The 20,349-nt window shown below is 37.0% G+C and overlaps 1 protein-coding gene across 1 annotated transcript; it reads left to right on the top strand.

The window, feature by feature from the left end:
- The first annotated feature begins 1,293 nt into the window (after positions 1-1,293).
- On the top strand, positions 1,294-13,194 carry kctd2 (potassium channel tetramerization domain containing 2). Its single transcript, XM_038283426.1, has 6 exons — positions 1,294-1,946; positions 5,363-5,471; positions 5,547-5,638; positions 5,774-5,869; positions 7,620-7,745; positions 12,565-13,194. The coding sequence occupies exons 1-6, from the start codon at positions 1,596-1,598 to the stop codon at positions 12,592-12,594; spliced, it is 804 nt and encodes a 267-aa protein (XP_038139354.1). The 5' UTR covers positions 1,294-1,595; the 3' UTR covers positions 12,595-13,194.
- Positions 13,195-20,349: the final 7,155 nt, after the last annotated feature.

The raw sequence follows: 20,349 nt of genomic DNA, 5'->3' as shown, positions 1-20,349 counted from the left end.
GACCCCTAGGGTGTCTACGGAGGTACTGCATGAGGGTCTGCATGGTTAGTTGATATTTTTATATCCCCCCCCTGCAATTTTCCCCCCCACTAATTGAAATGTCTTTAAATCCACATTAACATGAAATCAACACACTGTAGTAAACAGAAAAATGGAGACAAAAGATGTCTTTCAGTCATCAATGCACACATTCAGCGACACACAGGAGCTCTTTCAAGCTGGGCACCGTTTCCTTCACAACAACCAGGAATCAGAATCAGAAAAACTTTAATAATCCCAGGGAGAAATTAATTTCTTTACATTACTCCATCTGTAATAGATTGACTATAGGACACAATTTTATACAATATATATAGTTAGGGGGTCCCCGCTCCATCTCGCCATCAGTTTGGGGGTCCTTGGTCTGGAAAACATAGAAGACCCCTGTTCTTGAGGGTTTTACTATCCATGTAACTTGTTTGTTAAACCTGCCTGGTATAATTTTCCAGGATTCCAGGATTCCTTTTTAGTATGTATTGAAATGGAATTTCAAATGGAAAAAATTATTAAAATAATAAAAAAAAACATTTGCACCTTAAAGACTATTTTCCTATTTTTCTTTTAATAATTCCTCATTAAAAAGACCATTCAAGCAGCACATTTTTCCTGATGTTTTTGAGAATATACTGTAGGGGTGAAAGCTGCAGCTGCTACTAGTGTGAAGTGAATGGACAGCAACAAAGCGTTAAAGCAACAATGGGGAAATGCTGTCCCCTCAATGCTAATGTAAACCCTGGTTGGATAAGGATTCAAAACTGGATATGAAGATGAAATCTGACGCACAGTTTCAGAGTTACAACTGATAAAATAATTGCTGTCTGTCGTTCTACAGTAGGCTATGGTGTAATTGAGCAATATATGAAAAAAAAAAAATAAAAGAACTATGAACTAGTTCGTTTTTGGTTTTGAATTATGAACTATGAACTGAACTAGTTCATTTTAAAATGTGTGAACTGAACTTTGAACTAGTTCACGTAGAAAGAGAACTTTCCCAACACTGTTTATTGGTTTATTGTATTTTGGGAGACAGCTGATAGTTTGCTTATTTATTTATTGATCCTTTATTTATTTCTGCATTTATTTTTAAATATGGTAGAGCTGGTCCTCCATATCCATTGGCCATAGTAATACGTGTTTTTATTTAATTGATAATTTTTTTCCGCTCAATTTCTGATTTTTTTTTTCTAATGGAGGAAAGGAAACCTGCACTCCCTTGGATGTGCTTTTATTTTGAAAAAACACGTCACAGAGGAAGTAAACAGTAATCATGTTACAACCCGGAAGAAATGTCTTTCTCTGAATAACGTTAGTATAGCAAAAAATGAGCACTATATATATTAGAAAGAGCTGAATAACGGTAGAGCTGCAGAAGTCTTTCGTCTGTTGATGTTTTTACTTGTGTTCTAATCTCTGGTCTGGAGGCGGCAACGCCCTGATGCCCTCGGGGAACAATCCCCTCGCTCTGTTTACAACCAGTCCGTTTGGAGAAGCTGCTTCCCCGCAGTGGGTCGTTAGCTAAGCGGTGCTGCCGTGAGTGTCGTTTAGAAGGGGGGAAAATGGCTGAACTGCATGTGGTGGAACCGAGTGGAACAGCGACTATAGAGCAGCCCGATCATCGAGACGTTCGGGGCTCGATGCGCTTAGCGTCGCCCACTCTCATGGTTCCTCCGCGGAGCAGCAACCAGCTTAGCCCCGGCAGTGGATGCAGCGGTAGGTCGGTGTTCGGTTTCCCGCTAAAGAGTAACTCGGGCTCACCGTCCGAACCGTTAGACAAGCCGGGCTCACGCTGGGTTCGGCTTAACGTTGGTGGGACCTACTTTATTACGACCAAACAGACATTATGTAGGGATCCAAAGTCTTTTTTGTTTCGATTGTGTCAAGAAGACCCGGACCTTGATTCAGATAAAGTAAGTGGGATTAAATGTTCTATATTCTATTCTTTTTTATTTTATTGGAACAGTAAAGTAACGGTAAAGACTGGTCAAACAAGCCCTCAGTGGCATTTTTATCGGTCACGCATACACTATGAAATACGGTACCAACCCTGGTTTGGACTTTTCAAAATAAGACCGTCCAATTTAAACTTCTTTGGTCTATAAAATATTTCCTATGTGCTTTTGTGAATTTGGATATATAAATAATTATTTCAATGTTTTTTTATGTAGTTATTGTTTTTTCATGGTTAATTTGTCCACTCAATTTCAGAATCCCAATTTATTTCACCTAAGTTTAAATTGTTTTTAAACCAAAACTTTGTTTCCAGTTACTGATCACTTCAGGTTGATAAAAATACCCCTACATGCTTCTCAGATTGTATAATCTAGATCTGATGTGGAATCTCCAAATTATATCTCCAAATATCTGTGACTATTGCTCAGAAATTCCCTGTTTCCAGTTACCGATTTCATTTCAGGGTAATAGTAGGGCACCCCTGGATACTTCTCAACAGAGCTCAACAATGGCTGATGTGGAATTTCAACTTAAAGCCCCTCAAAAGAGGGGATGACACCAGGCCAGCTCAGAGACATAGTCCCTCCAGCGTGTCCTGGGCCTTCCACGAGGCCTCCTCCCAATGTTTGAAGTCCACTGCCAAAAAGACTTGCTGAAAGATGGGGGTTGAAGTTCTGGATGCACTAATTTAGTAGTTTTTGTTTAGCTGTACGTATTTTAGGTCCTGTTTTGATTCCTGGTTATTGGTACAGTTTGGAGGAGGACTGTGGCTGTAACGGGGTTTTCACAGGTCAATAGAAATCAATAAAAGTCATTAAATTGTTATTATTTAAAAATAAAAGCCTTAATTGGCATTATAATTCATTAAATGTGATTATCATGGCATTTAAAGTTTATAAAAAATAATTCCGTCAGATAAATGATATCAGATATAACTGATTCCGCATGTTTGCACAGAACTGCTTCTGGTTGATCGTAAAGCCGTATTTTCAGAAAAGAAGCTTGAGGCGGAGAAAAAGCCGGAGAATGAGAAATTTCATTTTGAAATTCCATATTAGACCATTATGACTTCTTGTGAGAAACATCTAAAGGTGCTCTGCTATCTCCCGAAGTGAAATCGGTAACTGGAAACAAAGTTCTGGTTTAACAACAATTGAAACTCAGGTGCAAAAATGCGCATTCTGAAATAAAGTGCACAAATTAACCATGTTAAACACTAAACAAATAAAAAATATTAAAATAACTATCTTATATCCATATTCACAGAAGTACATAAAACACTTTGAGACCAAAGGGATGTAGATAACTAATTCTATTTAATAAACGTTACATTTGTCGGTTTTATTTTGAAAAGCCCAAGCCTGCATTGGTACCGTATTTCATAGTGTATGCCAGAGCTGCCAAGTTTCAGAAAATGACAAGAATGAGAGTTTATAGTCATGTTTGGCCAAAAAAAGAGCCTTTAAGTTAATTTCCATTTATACCTTGATTTGTTACCTCCATGCCAGCTGCTCTCACTGCATTGTGGCCATCTAATTTTAGTCTCAATAAACCAGAAATTAGAAAAGAAACAAGAATTTTGACCAAAATTTGAAAGCTGTGGTGATTCCAGGAAATGGTCACAGGGGTGACCAGGCAGGGCCCCGTGTGCTCTGAGGGGTGGCCGAAAATTAATGGGCATCGAAACCAGATCTGGGTCAATTATGTTGATCACAATGAAACTGCATCTGTATTTTCCAAATAATTCACTGAAGATATAGCAGATTTTCATGAGCCTCTTGCTAATAAATCTATGCACATATGTACAGTATACATTGGTGCTGTTTAAATGAATGTATGGCTCTACATAACATAAACATTAAATGGGACAAGCAGCATGAACTCTATAGTAGTCCTCTTTAATTGTTGTATATTTTTGTAAATAATTAATTGCTGTATTCTTTTAACTTTTTGGTTGATATACTAACCTTTAAAAATGTTTAAGTAGCAGAGGTGGAAGATGTGGAGCCATCAAGTCATCTGTATGTCATGTATTCTTTCTGCCCATCCACTGAACCAGATGAGTCCGATCTGCACAATTGAATTCACTGTGCAGATTGGACTCACCTGCTTTGGTTTCTGGGCAGAACAGATACATGATATTGGGTGTGTTCGATTTTAGCGGCTGCGTCCTTCAAGGACCCGCTCTACCTGGGCTGGGTTCTTCTTCTTCTTACAGTTGACTCAGCTATAGTGATGATCTGATGGCTTCACATCTCAAACCTCTGCAAGGCAGGATATTTTACGTGATGGTATCACTGCTGCCACTCTCTGGTTTAGACGGGAACTGCATGTTCCAGAGGTTGTGAATTACTGTACATCCCACAGAGAACAGCAAATCACCTGGCAGGGAGGGGTGTGCTTTTAATAGATTTTCATGCTATTTCCTACGCTTTATAGTTGCAGTTCTTTTCTGGGGCTTCAGCCATAAGCGCTTGGTCTTTGAATTATCGTTTGCATGTTCAAGATTAACTAAACCATGTTTAATTTACCTTAGGAATCAATTATTTTCTCAATCCTTAGTCTTTTGAGAAACTTCTTAAAATTGCCTTTATCTAAAAAATCGACATAATTGACTGTAAGTGCATACTTAACCCATGCAGAATATGTATTAAACCAAATGTTAGTGAGAATTTTAAGCTTTAACTTAAAAAAATAATACCACATGTTTTTGTTTGGTGGAATAATTTTCTATGATGCTGTTCTGCCGAAACCTGATATTCTTTAGTGCCAAATTTGTCAATTTTCTCAAAAAAAAACCCCATTAAATTAAACTATTTTTGCAATTACTTCAATCAGCTTCCCATTGTTTTTTATGTATGAATTCACATAAGAAATGCAGGTTTTAAGACCTCTTGACCTGTCTCAATTTCTAAAACTCACATACATGATCTTGGCATTGATCAGCAGATATTCTTATATCCAGACTTTAACTGCATGTGCATGCATGCTTGGGCTTAATGGTAGGTTTGGGTTATTGTTAGTGGTAGTCAGTTCTTTAGAAAACCCAGTTGGGATTTGAAAAGGGGACATATTGGCTAGACCATGTGGTTTGAACAGTAACTTTGTGTCGGATCTCGGAAAAGGAGATCTCACCATTCTAGTCTACCCTGGTCATTTTAAGAACATGCAAAAAAAAAAAGTCAAAAGGTGCTCCAGTAAATTATTGGGGAAAATGAAAAGGTTTTCTACTTATTTCCTCATAAATATATCAAACATACAAACTTGATACCATTACCCATCTTTATTTGGTCCTCACGACCATACAGACACCATGCAGTCCATTTATACTGCTTTTTAGAGCAAAAACACAGATGGTTGCTGTTGATTACAGGATGAGACTGGAGCCTACCTTATCGACAGGGACCCCACCTACTTTGGCCCCATCCTGAATTACCTTCGACATGGAAAGCTGATCATGGATAAGAACCTGGCTGAGGAAGGTAACGCAGAAGAGCATCTGTCACTGAACGCTGCCATCAATTCGATCATCTTCTTACACGCACTTATGTTTTCAGGCGTTCTCGAAGAAGCCGAGTTCTACAACATCGCCTCCCTGGTGAGGCTGGTGAAAGAGAGAATACGGGACAACGAGAACCGAACATCTCAGGTAGGGTGAGACCAAACAGGCGACGGCAACCGAGCAGCTAAATATGCTCATCTGTGGTGAAAAAACAGAAATAATGGTGTGCTTGCTTTCGGACGATTGTTAACGTGTGTGTGCCTGTGTGTGTGTGTTCCTCAGGGCCCTGTGAAGCATGTTTATCGAGTACTGCAGTGCCAAGAGGAGGAACTCACGCAGATGGTCTCAACCATGTCGGACGGTTGGAAGTTTGAGCAGGTGCGGATAAAGAGGCTTTGGTTTTGGCCTTTCTTGTCGATATTGCTTCAAGATTTTCTTCCAGTTTTGAACCAAAATAAGTGAACTCCAACATTTCAAGGCATTTAGAGGTCATTCCATATATACTACAGGAGTTTTTACGACAGTGATGTCAAGGGTAGACGTAAAAAAAGAAACACATAAAAGTACAGCTTAGGGCTGCAACTAACGATTATTTTGAAAATCGATGAATCGGCCGATTATTTTTTCGATTAATCGATGAATCGGACACAAAATATTTTTTTTTATATTAACCTCTTTATTTCAAAATAAACATTTTAGACAGAACAAACAAGCACACAAGTACAGGTTTCTCATTAACTGTACTGGTGCAATATGAAAAATAAATGTTTGTTTTAAAACTACGCAAACCTACATGAGAAATGTAGCTGTACATCCACAAAATATAGGGTACTTTGTTTCATAAAGCGCAAAAAGAGACATTTTTGTTTTTAAAAGCCCCTAAGGGGTTCAAACAATAGGTCCCCCCATTTCAACAAATGAGTTTTTTTTAGACTAGAAGAGTTCTGCCTTTTAAGACAGGAAAGTATAGCAGTTAAAGTTGCTACTAGAGAAAATACTGAACCATAGAGATAAAAATAGCCCTGTGATTCAAATTATAAATTGTATTTGGAATAAAATAATTCTAGGGGTGCTAAAAAACACATCCTCCAAAGACAGATATTTACATGGGAATGTGGCATATAATTAATTGACATATTACTGATCTTGCTGGATTTTATTCTGCTTTACTTCCATAAATTGCAGGATCTTCTTTACTTTATCTTTGACAGAAGATTTAAACTTTAAAAGCCTTGCCCTCATAATTTGCAAATTAATTTATTTATAAAGAAAATATAAACGCTGCTTAAGCTAATTCAAATGAAATTAAAAGTAAAATAAGTAGCCAACCTTATCACTGTCTGTAACCTACTAACAAGCTAAGGAAAGCATCAGATGAGCTACCTGAGAAACTAACTTACGTTTCCCCACTTTAAAATGAAACAAACATGGTTACTCATCCTGCTGATCAGCTCTCTTCACTGCCATTGAAGGCTCCAACGTGTTTTCTTTTCAGGTGCTGCGTCATAACAGTGGTGCTTCCGTGCCATGTTCATTTGTTTTTTACAAAAGTTGCATGTTACGAGTTTTTTCACTTTACAAAGCGCAGGCTATTTTAATTATTGTGATCAATTTGCGCCGTCAATCCCGGGGCATGCGCGCTTCATTTGCAGTCTGGACGCTGAGGGTAAACTCCTCACTAAAATCCTGCGGCTCGGACTGCAGCGCTGAGAGGGATTCCTGTGGGAGAGGGAGAAAGGCGTTGGGATGGGGGAGGCGCCCCACGGCAGCAGCTGCCGCTTGAGGACAAGAGTAGGAACGATACATGCTTTCACGTAAGAGTCTCCAAAAGCCGCCAGTGACACCGTAAAAAGTCGCCAGATTTGTCGCTAGTCGCCTTTTAAAAAAATAGTCGCCGGAGGGGTCTGAAAAGTCGCTGAGTTGGCAACACTGCAACTGCGGCGCTGACTCGCTCCGCCATATTTTTTTTCTTCCCCGGTATGACGGCGGCGGCGGATGACGCATTAATCGCGCGACACAACTAATCGATGATTAAATTCGTTGCCAACGCTTTTAAAAGTCGATTTTTATCGATTTTATCGATTCGTTGTGGCAGCCCTAGTACAGCTGTTTATCTCTTTCTCTTCAGCTCATCAGTATCGGCTCCTCCTACAACTACGGAAACGAGGACCAGGCGGAATTTTTGTGCGTCGTTTCCCGGGAGCTCAACAACTCTACAAACGGCATCGTTATCGAGCCGACGGAGAAAGCCAAGGTTAGTGTTCAGAAGTTTTTAAGTTTGGTGGAGGAATATGTAGATAATAAATATCAGCTTTAATTTAAAAAATGAAGAAACATCCTGTAAAAAATCTAAATACCAAATTTTTCCTCTGGTGAGGACTTCATACTAGCCTACTACATACTAGATACATGCTACTTAAAATAACTCATAGGTTTGTCAGATTACAAATGTATGATTACTCAGAATTTCAGTTCTCTTACATTGTGTGTTGTGATCGTGACTGATGAAGTTTGTTAGTCTGGTGAGTTTTTTTTTCTATTGATTTATGTCACATTTCCCATGATTAAAACAAAATACAATATAAGAAAATAAAACAATATGAAAGTGTGTGGTAGAAAGCTAAAAATGCTGATGTAAAGAGTAGGGGTGTAAATCACATCCATCATGGCGATTCGATTCAGTATCGATTTCCTGACCCAACGATTCAATTATTTTCGATACTCAAGAATACACCACTATGCGATTCGATTAATTGGTTTGTTTTTTTTGTTTGTTTTTTTACACCTTTACAGGCTAGACAATGTTTCAAATTTGAAATAAGTAATTGAAAGCTGTAATATCGTTATGCATTTTTTTTTTTGAGAAACTACAGAAAATAACAGAAGTAGAGAAGTTGCACTCCACTTATTCCTATTAAAAGCTCATTTACTGAAAAATACTAATACCCCTGCGCCTTGCATAAAAAAATACTGCACAAAATCAGACAATGAGTGCAGTTCAATACCTCGGCTCCAGGCGTCCCCGCCCCCTCCACAGACGCTCCGCTGCTCCTCAACAGTGCCGCTGACAGGAGGCCGGCTTGTTTTGTTTTCATGACCGAAATTGCAGAAAACAACTCGTGAAGTTTGACCCGCTAGAAGAGCGAGGTGCGCAAGAACGCTGGGATCCTTTTTCCACCTGGATCCCCGCCCTTTTTGGCCCTCATGTCCCTCCGTCGTCGGACTAAACTCGCCCCCCACTTCCTCACCGCCTCGGCCGTATCTAGACCCACAGTGTGTAGCGCAGACCACGTTTAAATACTGAGCATAATAAAAAAATGTATGTGTCAAGTTTACTGCAACACACTGCTGTAAGAGTGTAACCAGGAAGCGAGGTAGGAGGGCAAAATAGGTTTAGCGCCACCGCAGCACGGGAGGGAGAATTACGCCCAGGAGCAAATGGATAAAAATATACCGGAGAAAAAAAAAACCATTAATCGATTCTCTTGCGGACGTGTCGATGCATCGGATCGTCGGCTGTTGGATCCATGCATCGATACAAAACGAATATTATTTACACCCCTAATAAAGAGCCACACACCAGTTAATACATTTTTCTTTTATAGCGCATGTTGAAAAGAATATATTTTATTTAATAAAAAACAATTTCACTTTTACGAAATGGTTAGGTTGTAAATACCAATTCTGTCGTAACATACCAAATTAAACCACTTGTAGGTTATAATTATTCAACATACAACAATTTTACTATTTGTATTGTACTGTCCTAAATCTAGTTAAATTTTAAAATATATATTATAAAGCAAAATGATTTTCAGACTTTTTTGCAGCTAAATATTGATGATCGTTTCATATTATCTCCATACTCAGTCCGTAATATTGCTACATGATATTTTAATGAAAACTGAACTTAAAGGCAAAGTGGAGGATTTTCCACTTAAAAAAAATGCCCATGCACAACCCTGTACCTGCTGCAGAGAGAGAACGCTTATTAAATGCATCTTAGAGCATGCAAGAGCCCATTTCTCCTCGTGCGCACTCTGTTTAAAAATTGCAAAAGAAGATTTGCAATTTTTCCAAAAGGTCAGACTCACCACCGGTTAGTGAAAATGGGGACGAACACATAGGACAGCCTTACGTAAACATTTCACCAGAATGATTGACAATTAGGAGGACCACTTATTTTGGTGATCCACCCGGAAAAAGAACCTCCTCCACTATACCTTTAAGAATTATTTTTATTATGTTTTTTTTTTTTTTTTAACAAAATAATTACTAAAATTGTGTGTGTGCTGAGCTTTATCTTACACACAATATTACAGTAAGTTAAATCTGGACAAATCAGCATATAATATAGGCTTAACATTAATTATCTACATAAATTCCAATTATTTTAATTTCAGAGATACCTTATTGCTGACAAATTCAATTCAAATTGCTGTCTCTATGCAGATATATTTAACTTTATAAAGATTTAAAGAGATCTCAAAATATTAGACGCGATACGACCTGTCAATCAATCATGGAAGTTAACTGACATGCTCATTTTGGTCACAAAATACGTCTATCGAAAGGCTAATTGTCGCCATCTGGGATTATGCAGTTAAGACGCACATTATCTGATCTATTTAGAGGATGGAAAACAGTTTATTATATTCCCAAAATCGAAAACAAGTCTTAAAAAAATATAAAAGATGAACAGGCAGGCTGTGAGCAGCTGAACATGAAGGTTAAAAATAGGAGCTAACTGTTGTTTCCTCTGTATGAAGGTAACAAACAGTTATTATGGTTATGGTTAGTTTAAAAAAGCTTGATTTCCTTTAGAATTCTGAAAATATTTGGTTATAAACAGAATTGCTAGCAATGTGCTAATACACAGCCTGATTTATAAAATGCTTCAGATATTCACTCTCCTCCCGTTTATCTATTTTATTCACCCACCCGCTTTTATAGTTTTAAAAGGTTTCAGAATGACTTCATCCGTCTCTGGAAAGTGTGGGCATTATTGCAGATTTATGCGTTTCTGCCTTCAAGTAATGATACTCTACTGACTTGATGCCCAAAACAATTACCGTATGTCTCTTGTCTTTGCCTGAAGGTGTGCTGAACAGGCAAAAGGCCTCATTAAATACCTATAAAACTATCCTACATTTGTCGGTGCTTTGCTCAGCCTGGCTTACATTTCACGTAGGCGGAGCTATCTTCCAGTTGGTGTGACGTTGACTTAAAATTAACCATTTCCCTTCATGAAACAGAATCAGATCACTATATGCTAAAGGAAATATCCAGAAACTAAAATCACCAGACCAATAGCAGGTTTAATAGTGGGTGTGTAGAAAAGATATCTGGCTCACTGGAAAAAACAAAACAAAAAAAATACATGAAGACATTTTTTGTCTTAAAAGTGAATGTTGGAGACACAAGAAAAGATTTAACATTAAGAAAAGGCCCTGATGCAGAATGTGAAGCACATTGTGCTTTACATTTTGCTGCAGAGCCACCAGGCCAGCTCACCATCATTGAATCGATTAGTAATAAGGTATAATAAGAATATACTTTTTTGATCCAAAGAAGAAATTAGTTATATGTTGACAAGCTACTCCATCCAAAATGTTCAATTTTACAAATAAATAGGTAAAATAAAAGGCAGAAATATATTAATAAATGCAAATAAAAATCTGTTAATCTAGACAATAAATCCAGAGAAAATTAGATTAAATGACTTAATCTGGCATTGTAAAGTCTGATGGCCACATAATTTTACCTTGTAAAACCAGAAATGCTGTTTTTTTTTCGGTTTTCTTTAATTATTAAACAAAAAATATATCTCCCACAGCTAAATAAACAAAAAATAAACATCAATATATGTACATTTTATAATTTAGATTTTATTTAATATTTCACTGGGGGTCCTATGTCTTTTTTTGACTATTATGATTTCAGCATAAGAGCCCTACTGCAGCAAAAACAACTAAAGGTGGTGCGTCCAAGTTTGATTTAAAACCCAGGGTATCTCAATACCTGGCAGGAATGGAGTCACTAAATGATCTTTCAGAGAGAAGCACCTTGCATATTACAGGGTTCCTACAGCATAAGGCAAGTTAAATTCGAGACTTTTTAAGACTTTTTAATGCCACTTAAAATAAAAATTTAAGACCAAATTCACAAGAAACACAAGAAAAACCTGCTTGCGACAACTTAACCCAAAGGTTTATTTTAACATTTCCCACTGCACTAATGTTTTAAATTTTGAAAAGCTTCTCATACAGGAAGAAAGCTAAAAACACACAAATGAAAGATATATTTGAAAAATTATTTAAATGAATTCACAATTTTTGTTTAAGAAGGGAACAAAACAAATCAGTTTTAAAGCCACAACATAACCAGTGCTAAGTCTTTTTTGCAGCTATTTTTCTTTGTATCATTTTCTCAGTATGTTTGATTTGGTGATAAGTGGAGGCGTTGCAGAGACAAGGGTGGAACTAAACTGAGAAATACCGGCTGTTTCTCAGTAACTCGATTTTGACGATTTGTGTTTCGAGCTTCGCATGTGCGACTCCACTGCCTTAATTCCCATTGTTCCGAGCTTGAATTGCTTCTTGTACAAAATCCACTGTGCCTCATGTATGTTCCCTGTTTTTAGCCATGGAGAAAACTCTTGGCTGGAGCCACTTTTCGTTACATTTACACTTGCTCATATTTTCCAGACAAAAAGTTAATGCGCATCTCCCAAATGTCCCGGCCGCAACAACGATTTTATTGGTTCCTCTATCGGAACGGAACCAATAATGGAGAGCCATTATTGTTTTTAAATAAAAAAAAATAAAACTGTCAATTTTAATGTTTTATTTAGATACAAAAATAAATCGTAATAAAAATGATCCTATTTATGTTTAAAAATTAAGACCTACGAAAGACTGATTTAAGACATTTTATTACCAATTAAGGTCTTAGTTTTATTTTGAAGAATTCAATGCCTTTTAAGACTTTTTAAGGACCTGCGGGAACCCTGTACTGTATGATGCCAAAACTGAATGTTTATTTTAATGAAACTTTTATTTTCTAACCCTCAGATCCTTCAAGAACGAGGCTCCCGGATGTGAGGAGACGCCGCCTCAGAGCAGAATAAGAGCACCATCAAAAACAGAAGCGCACACACCCGTTTTCATCATCCATCCTAGGACGGCAGCGATCAGTCAGCTCCCCTCTCCTCCGGCGTGCCTTTCTACAGCGGAGGCTCCGCCTGGCTCCTCCTCCTTTTCACTGTTGCAAGGCGGCCCCTCCTTCCTCTTCTCCTTCCTTCTCCTGTTTAAAGATGCGACAAGTGAGGGATACTCCTCTCTGCGGTTCAGGATGCGACGATGAATCTGTGTTGATCTAATTGGATGGATGTAAAGAATAAAACTGTATTTGCTTTATCGGCTTTTATCAGATAGGATGTTCGCCATCTGTCACAGATTTGGATCAATTGAGCAGAAACTCCTCAGGACCCTCTCGCGAGTATGAAGGAAATAAAAGGACTCCATTTTTATTTTAGAGGCAAACAGTGGCTTGAAGAAGCAGATCTCCTCTTCTAGACTCCATGGCAGGTTGAGGTGGAGGCAGAGCGGCTAAAGGCAGCATCTTCTAGAAAAAGAACAAAGAGACATGCATCCATCTGTGCAAATCGGGAATATTTCGACACAAAAGAAAATAGATGACTCCCGCCTCGTGGCGGTTCGTGTCCGCTGCGCCTTCGGGCGTGGTCCACTAGTGCACAAAGGTGTCCAGGCATGTAAGGAATCCATATTAAGATTTATATAGTAATCATGGTGAAAATATAAGAAATTTCGAATGCGAATGGTGTATTTACTGATTAATGTATCATAGCTGTCCTATATTTACATATTATTGTGGGTGAGTGTATTTAAACGGGGGGGAAAAATATCTTTATTTGTTTCCAGATTGAACATCCATTAGTGAACATGGGTGTGAGCTTGTGCCTCCCTTGTTTCTATCACGTTTATTTATTTTTTTTTGCTTTCGGTTCCAACCTTTCTGGTGTGTTCCTGAACCTAAAAAGAAAATTTCAAAATAGTATTAGAATCAAAATTTTCTACTTAAAATGAATGGATATCTAAATACTGTATTTAGGGATGAAAAAAAGCTTCCTTTTTCACCATTTGTGCATAAAGGTTCGAGTCATGGCCAGTCCGTAATCTGCCTCCTTGTGATATATTTTTCGTACAGATATTCACTGCGTCCTGTTTTCATTTCTCTGCTTGACGACCAAATGTTCCCTTGCAGTCTGCAGCACGTGTAGCAACCGTTAACTGTTCTGTTCTCACAAAAACCCTCAGAAGCCTAACCCCTGCACTGAGGCGAGGGCTTTGGAGTTAGTAAAGCAAACTTCCCACAGTGGGAGTTTTATCAGCTTAATGTCAAGACAGCCTTTGTAATCTTATATTTCTTTTATTTATTTATTTTTTGATCAGGGCATCCGGGCAACCACTTTCTCTTGGAATCTACAGTTTTATCTCATTGAATTCAAGGGTCATTGGATCTTTCTTTTTTATTTTATATCACTTTATTACACAGTGACATGATTCCAAGTGACAATTCTGTTTACTTTGATTATCAGTGGCTTGTAGCCGCATTTTAAAAACCCATAAAATCATAACACAGTAATTATTCTGTACAGTCATGAGGATAATTATGAATAGAACAGTTGAAAAATACAGCAGTTCACATAAGTTCATTGCGAAGGATGATGGAACAGAAAAACTTAATCCTTAAAAGGAAGTTAAATCAAAGACCAGGTTGCTTTTAATGTGTTCTTCTGTCTCAAAACATGGCATGACCCCACTATTCATTACTGATTGTAGTGACTTCCCATCATGCCTCAAGCTACTTTATTTCTGTATCTTTGTCCAGATTCCACTATCTTCAATTGATAATGAATGGCAAAATTCCAATTCAATATGAAAATAAGACTTTGGACCACAAACCAACTTCTGCCATTGTCCTTGGCTCAGGGGTAACTTATAACACCTTTGCTCCCTGTCCTGGTGAAGCCCTTAAACCGATAACTAAGAATCTCCTTCAAACTCTTGAATTTTGTGGGGTTATCCCTTCTGTTTTGTAGCCCTTTTACTACCACATTATTTTTTTTTCCTTCCACTCAACCTTCCATTTTATATGCTAAGATAAACCACTTTAAACAACCATGTTCTTGTGCAGGGAACATTTGTTTCTTACCGTTAAAGGCTGCCAAAGACTCCTGATAACTGTCAAAATGTTTTGGTTTTTTTTGTCTCATGTTGATTTTTTTTTCTGGGTTTTAATTGGGTATAAAGCTAACACGTATAAATATAAGATTCAGGGCTTTATAAATCTGGTTAATTTTCATGCTACCAGACAGTTCAAAGTTATTAATGCTATTTCATTTCCACGTTTATAATTTAGAGTTTGTATCTCAGACCTTGCGAAGGAGAGGTACAAGAATACAGAGCAAAAAATTAGTGGACAGCTTATACAATATCAAACCCAGCGTAGCCATTTATCAGGTGAAAATGTTTTAAAATATATACATTTTAACCTTTTGACAACATATAAGGATTAAGGATTTCTGCCTAATGAATGATTCTCGTTTAGGTCAATAACCTGGGGAAAAAATAACCACAGTATCTATTCACAAAGAAGATTTAAAACAAATATACAAATAGCTTTCATTGCTTTTATGTATTTAAAAGAGAAAAAGCAATATTTATACAAACTGCTGCTAAAAGTATTGCCTGTACTACAGGTCTACAACATTTTTAAAATTTATAGATTTTGATTTTGAAACATAGACTTAAGCAGAATCCAGTAGTTTGGAAGTTAATGTGCATATTTGCTGGTTATCATACTATCTTGCTGTTCTACCCTTCAAGGGAAAACATGGTAGCCTTGCTTTTTCAACCAACTGACCAACATTGATCAAAAACAGGTGGGAGAGGGTTTGGATTGTGATATGCGACTTAAGGCTGGACAAAGCTTTGTTGTTTTAAAACTTCATTTAACTGAAAATTGTTAAGTTTCCATTTTTTCGTCTGTATACCTTGGTTCGGCCTATGCCTGCTTACTATATCATACATTAAGACTTAGTCATTTGGAAAACTATTAAGATTTTTATTAAGAAATCTAAATTTGAACATGACGCTTCATATTGTTGATTTCTTCTAATAGTTTTATGGAGGTTTCACTCTACATAATATCACTGATATTTATTGCATAATCATGACTGGCATTCGTCGCCTTTGTATTTCATCTTTTGTACAGTAAACATATTTATTGCATTTAAATTAAGCATGATCAAATACGGTGCATCCTGGTGAGGAAAAGACGAACCAGTTTGTCGTGCTTCTTGAGCGTGTTGAGTCAAGCCTCAAACTTTGAGGCCACTTTGTCTTGTTTTTATTTCCTTCTTTCTTGAGTGTGTGTGCGTTGTGAAGCTATATTCTAACGGTAGTTGTGAGCAGACTGCCTGCTGATAAAAAGTACCCAAATATTTCATTAAGAAGTACTTTTTTCTCTCTCTTGTTATCTGGGTCCTTGCGGAGCACCTTTGCTGATGCTTTCCTTTGTCTGTGTTCAGTGTTGTGCCTTTCACCTGTGTTGTGCACAGTTGTTCTCCCCTTTTATGAGACGGTGCTTCTCATGGTTAAAATGAAAAAAACAAAAAACAAGAGGATCCTACCCGAGTTTAGTGTGTGCAGTGATTTTAGCCAAACAAAATTCATAAAATAGGTGATCTGGCTCTCCTCCCAGGGCAACCCTCTGCAAGGGGCAGCAGATGCCTAGAATACAAAGTACCAGTTGTGCCCCAAGCAAGTTTTATGTGTATTTGCATGTTTAGCCAGACACATTTTAAGACTTCAGAGAAAATATGGTTGAAAATATGGTAATACCAAAAGGTTACACCAATCTAGACCTCATGATGTTTAATTTTTTTGGCAAAAAGAAAACTTCAGATGAAGGCAAGCATTAAACTATATACATAAGATTGATCGTAACTTGACGCGATCATTCTAAATGTGATCTTAGGAATTTTTCATTAAATTTGGTTTCTAAAAACTAGTTTAGGGGGAAAAAAACAAATTCATATCTCATTTTTAAAAACAATATTATAAAGCTTCCATACATATCAAATAGTGTTTGAGATTATATACTATTGTTGAGCCTCTAAGTTTATGTTGAATAACACATTTGAAGATTGACCAGTCTTTTTGATTGCAATCTTGGCATGATACAGTATTCGATATAAAAGTATATATATATCCCTTTAGTTCAGTGCTAATCCTCATGAAGAAAAGGCTACTGATACCTTAGATTATTTAAGGTCTAATTTTTTTTTTTTTTACAGAAAATGAGATCTAACTCTTTGTTGAATTGAGTTATCATCCATATTTGGGGTAAAAATTTTTAATTATTGTTAGTTATTTTATTTGCAGGGCTACCAAAGGAATCGATATACAGCTATTCCACTTTACAAAGAAAATTATCTTCTGCTGGTATCTTAGTAAAACTATATGGGGCAAAATCATAAATAATTTAGATGTTCATGATTAATATTCAAAGTCATGGATTGATTAAATCTTGCTAGCATCATTAAGTGGTTCCCAACTTACAACATTGGATGGATTAGATAGAAGGCTTAAAATGTTTTCACCCTTAAAAGAAATAGATTTTAAACTTGAAGAAATAAAGTTTCATGTCTAGTATATGACATTGTTGCTAAATAATGTTAAACAACAGTAGTCAATTTTTGACGTATATCTTTCAAAAATCAGCATTTTGGCAGTTGATTTTAGCAGTTAAATGCTAGCTTGGGTCATGCTAATTACTTGCCAATTGACTAACTTTGGTAAATTACCAAAGGTGGTTTGAGCAAAATTGTTAGCTACGTGACACCCGATCAAGTAAATATGTTCCCTAAAAACAATATTTTGGTCAACATTTTGTTTTTATTTTTTTATTAGCAACAGTCCTAACTGTTGTTAGCTTTTAGCTCAAATCACTGCTAATGCTAATAATAGCTGCCCACTGTTAGCCCAAGCAAATCTTTTTCTGCAACATATAAATTGAGGACTGAATTAATTTTATTTTATATGTTTTGTTATATCTATATCTTTACTATTGAAACTTTAGTCTCAACCCTTTATAAATCTTATCTTATTTCAACAGGATTTTAGTCACATATATAAAATAATTCCCACATTTGATTCTTTTAGATTATGTTTGAAAATATGTGCTGTTTTATTCAGCTATAATCAGTGGTAGGGTTTAATTTAGCTTCCCACTTTTCCCACATTTATGAACATTCTTGAAGGTTACATAACGAAGGAACCAAAGTGTCAATGAATGCAGCATTAATCGGATCACATACCAACCTCTTACAATTTGCACTGCACAAAGTTGTTTTTTTGCATCTAAAATATTTAAGGCACTGAATCTTAGATAATAAAAGTATTTAAGATAAAAGCATATTAGGTTTGCTTTACTGCTTTTATTTATGGGATAAAAAAAAGTTGGGAACCACTGAACGTTGCAAGATTTTAACCATGATTGTCTATTTAGATACAGATACATGGTTTTCTTTTTTTTTAACAAAAGTAATGTACAAAGATTTAAACATATCTAAAGTTGCTTTTCAAAACTTGTACAGTACTGCAAAATTAAAATTTAAGCAAGTAACTCTGGACACATAAAAATCAGCGCATGCATTGTTCTAAGGATAGTAATGTTATGTGATGAATTTCTATGACCTCTGTGTAGGTGCAAAGTTTATGTGATATATGGTGGAGGAGGGGAGATGATGGCATGGATCTGTGGTTTAAGTTGTAGATTTCTGTATGGAACAGTTGGTCAGAAAATAGACTTATTTGCGACTTTTGTTTGAAATGTTTTTGTTTTTTTTCTTTTGCGTGTCTTTCTTTTTCCTTGAAAAACATATTCCGTTTTGAGATCACAAATCACCCTGCCGGTCAGACTGGAGATCTTTCCACCCCAGGTCCTGGTTAAGGGCGCATTTTTTTGCAACCTGCAAAGACCATAAAAGAAAATAAATAAATAAAAAAATTATATACAGAAAAAAAAATTGTGGATCAAGTCATCATTTAACCTGTAAACACCTGCATGCGTTTGTGGACATGCATACACAAATACTCATTTTGGTGTTCTACAAATGTCACCTATTAACTTACTTTGTGCTCATTTATCAACAGTATTGATGTCAAATGTGAATATTGTTAATGAAGATTGTGGAGAACATTTAATTGTTTTCTTTTTTTGTTTGTTTGTTTTTTTCAAATTTTGTCTACCAATGTTGTTACTTCACATGTAACAATTTTAACAAAGCCCTGTTTAGATTGTTATCATAAAAACGTGTCTGTGTTTTAAAATCTGGCTCACTGACTATTTATTGCTTCTGTTTTAATGGAAAAATTGTAGGCTGCAGTTCTGATTTGACGCGACTACAACTCTATAGTTTGTATTTTTACATGTATGTAAAAGGATGTATGTAAGAGGACAAATTACGTAAAATGTTAATGTCAGTTGCTCAATTTGGCTTTCCATCAAGTATTTTAAAGAGATGCTTCACTTAGTAGGAGTAGTGTGTAGTCCTGTTTCTCTGACTGACTGGCTGGATGTGCTTTTTTCATCCTCTGACATGGGAGCTGGCTCAGGGCTCGTCAGCTTGGCTGTGTGTTTCCTGGAAGGGGCCGCCTTTTACAGCTGCTTTTTTTTTATCTCTGCTTCTGTCTCCTTGAACCTCAGTCGGCCTCGGCAGATGGACGCTCGCACTAGAGACGGACATTTTTTCGGGAATCCCACGGGTCACGGGATTCCCGTGGGATGGGAGTCAGTATTAGTAACGATCACAGACGGGAGCGGGAGCAAACCAATAATAACTAAAAAAAACTAGGATCGATGCCAAAAAATAAAATAGAAAGAAAAAAATCCAGTACTGGCGCCGCCATTCTGTAGTTTTTTTCCTTGAAGCCTACACTATAATGCGAGTCAAAAAAACTACACGACCCAAAAACCAACAGTGCTTCCGCGCTGAGTTTTTCACACGCACTCAAAAACAACAAGAATGGGAGTGGTGCAGGAGCGGGAGTCATTCTGAATGGGAGCGGGATGAGAGTGGGAGTAATTTCACCAGGAGTGGGACGGGACAGGATTTCGATTTCTACTCTGGCCCGGGATCGGGACGGGACACAATTTTTTTTTGTGGGAGTGGGACGGGACAGGAGTGAAAATCCACTCCCGTGTCAGTCTCTAGCTCGCACTGAGCCTGGTTCTGCTGGAGGTTTCTTCCTGTTAAAAGGGAGTTTTTTCCTCTTCACTGTCGCTACAAGCATGCTTAGTGTGAGGAATGGCATCCTAGTCAATGAGTCGATGCAATCAACTGGTTTTCCTAAGTTATAAAACTTTGAATCAATTTGACTGTGTGATCTGGTGAAATGTAAAGTGTCTTGAGTTGACGTGTTGTGAATTGGTGCTATAGAAATAAACTGAATTGAATTGAGTAACTGGGTGTCGACCAACTTCCCAGTCTTGTGAACAACTGGGGCACATTTCACAATTCCTCATGTAGATAATTGCACATCTATTTGCTTGGAAAATAAATTTGTCTGGAAATGCAACAATGGACCTGTTTAGGAACAGGACAGAGCAGATGCTGTAAGATCTTAGGAATGTCTTTTATTAACATATGTGAAAAGGCCGGAAATTTCCACAACTAACTGCTACTAGTGATGACATCACCATGTGACAGGTTAGTTGTGTTTTACAAGAATAAAGTGAAGAATAGTTTGACTAACATGTTGAGTTTC

Source organism: Cyprinodon tularosa, unplaced genomic scaffold, assembly GCF_016077235.1.
Source record: "Cyprinodon tularosa strain WSP-4 unplaced genomic scaffold, ASM1607723v1 ctg194, whole genome shotgun sequence".
Taxonomy (NCBI): Eukaryota; Metazoa; Chordata; class Actinopteri; order Cyprinodontiformes; family Cyprinodontidae; genus Cyprinodon; species Cyprinodon tularosa.
The sequence above is the reverse complement of the archived record's forward strand: the minus strand, read 5'-3'. Positions and strand labels throughout refer to the sequence as shown.

Excerpts from the sequence above, each read along its gene's own strand:
- kctd2 (XM_038283426.1), top strand. The coding sequence starts at position 1,596 with ATGGCTGAACTGCATGTGGTGGAACCGAGTGGAACAGCGACTATAGAG. Across the intron at positions 1,947-5,362 it reads CGGACCTTGATTCAGATAAA|GATGAGACTGGAGCCTACCT; the intron begins GTAAGTGGGATT and ends TGTTGATTACAG. Across the intron at positions 5,472-5,546 it reads TAAGAACCTGGCTGAGGAAG|GCGTTCTCGAAGAAGCCGAG; the intron begins GTAACGCAGAAG and ends TTATGTTTTCAG.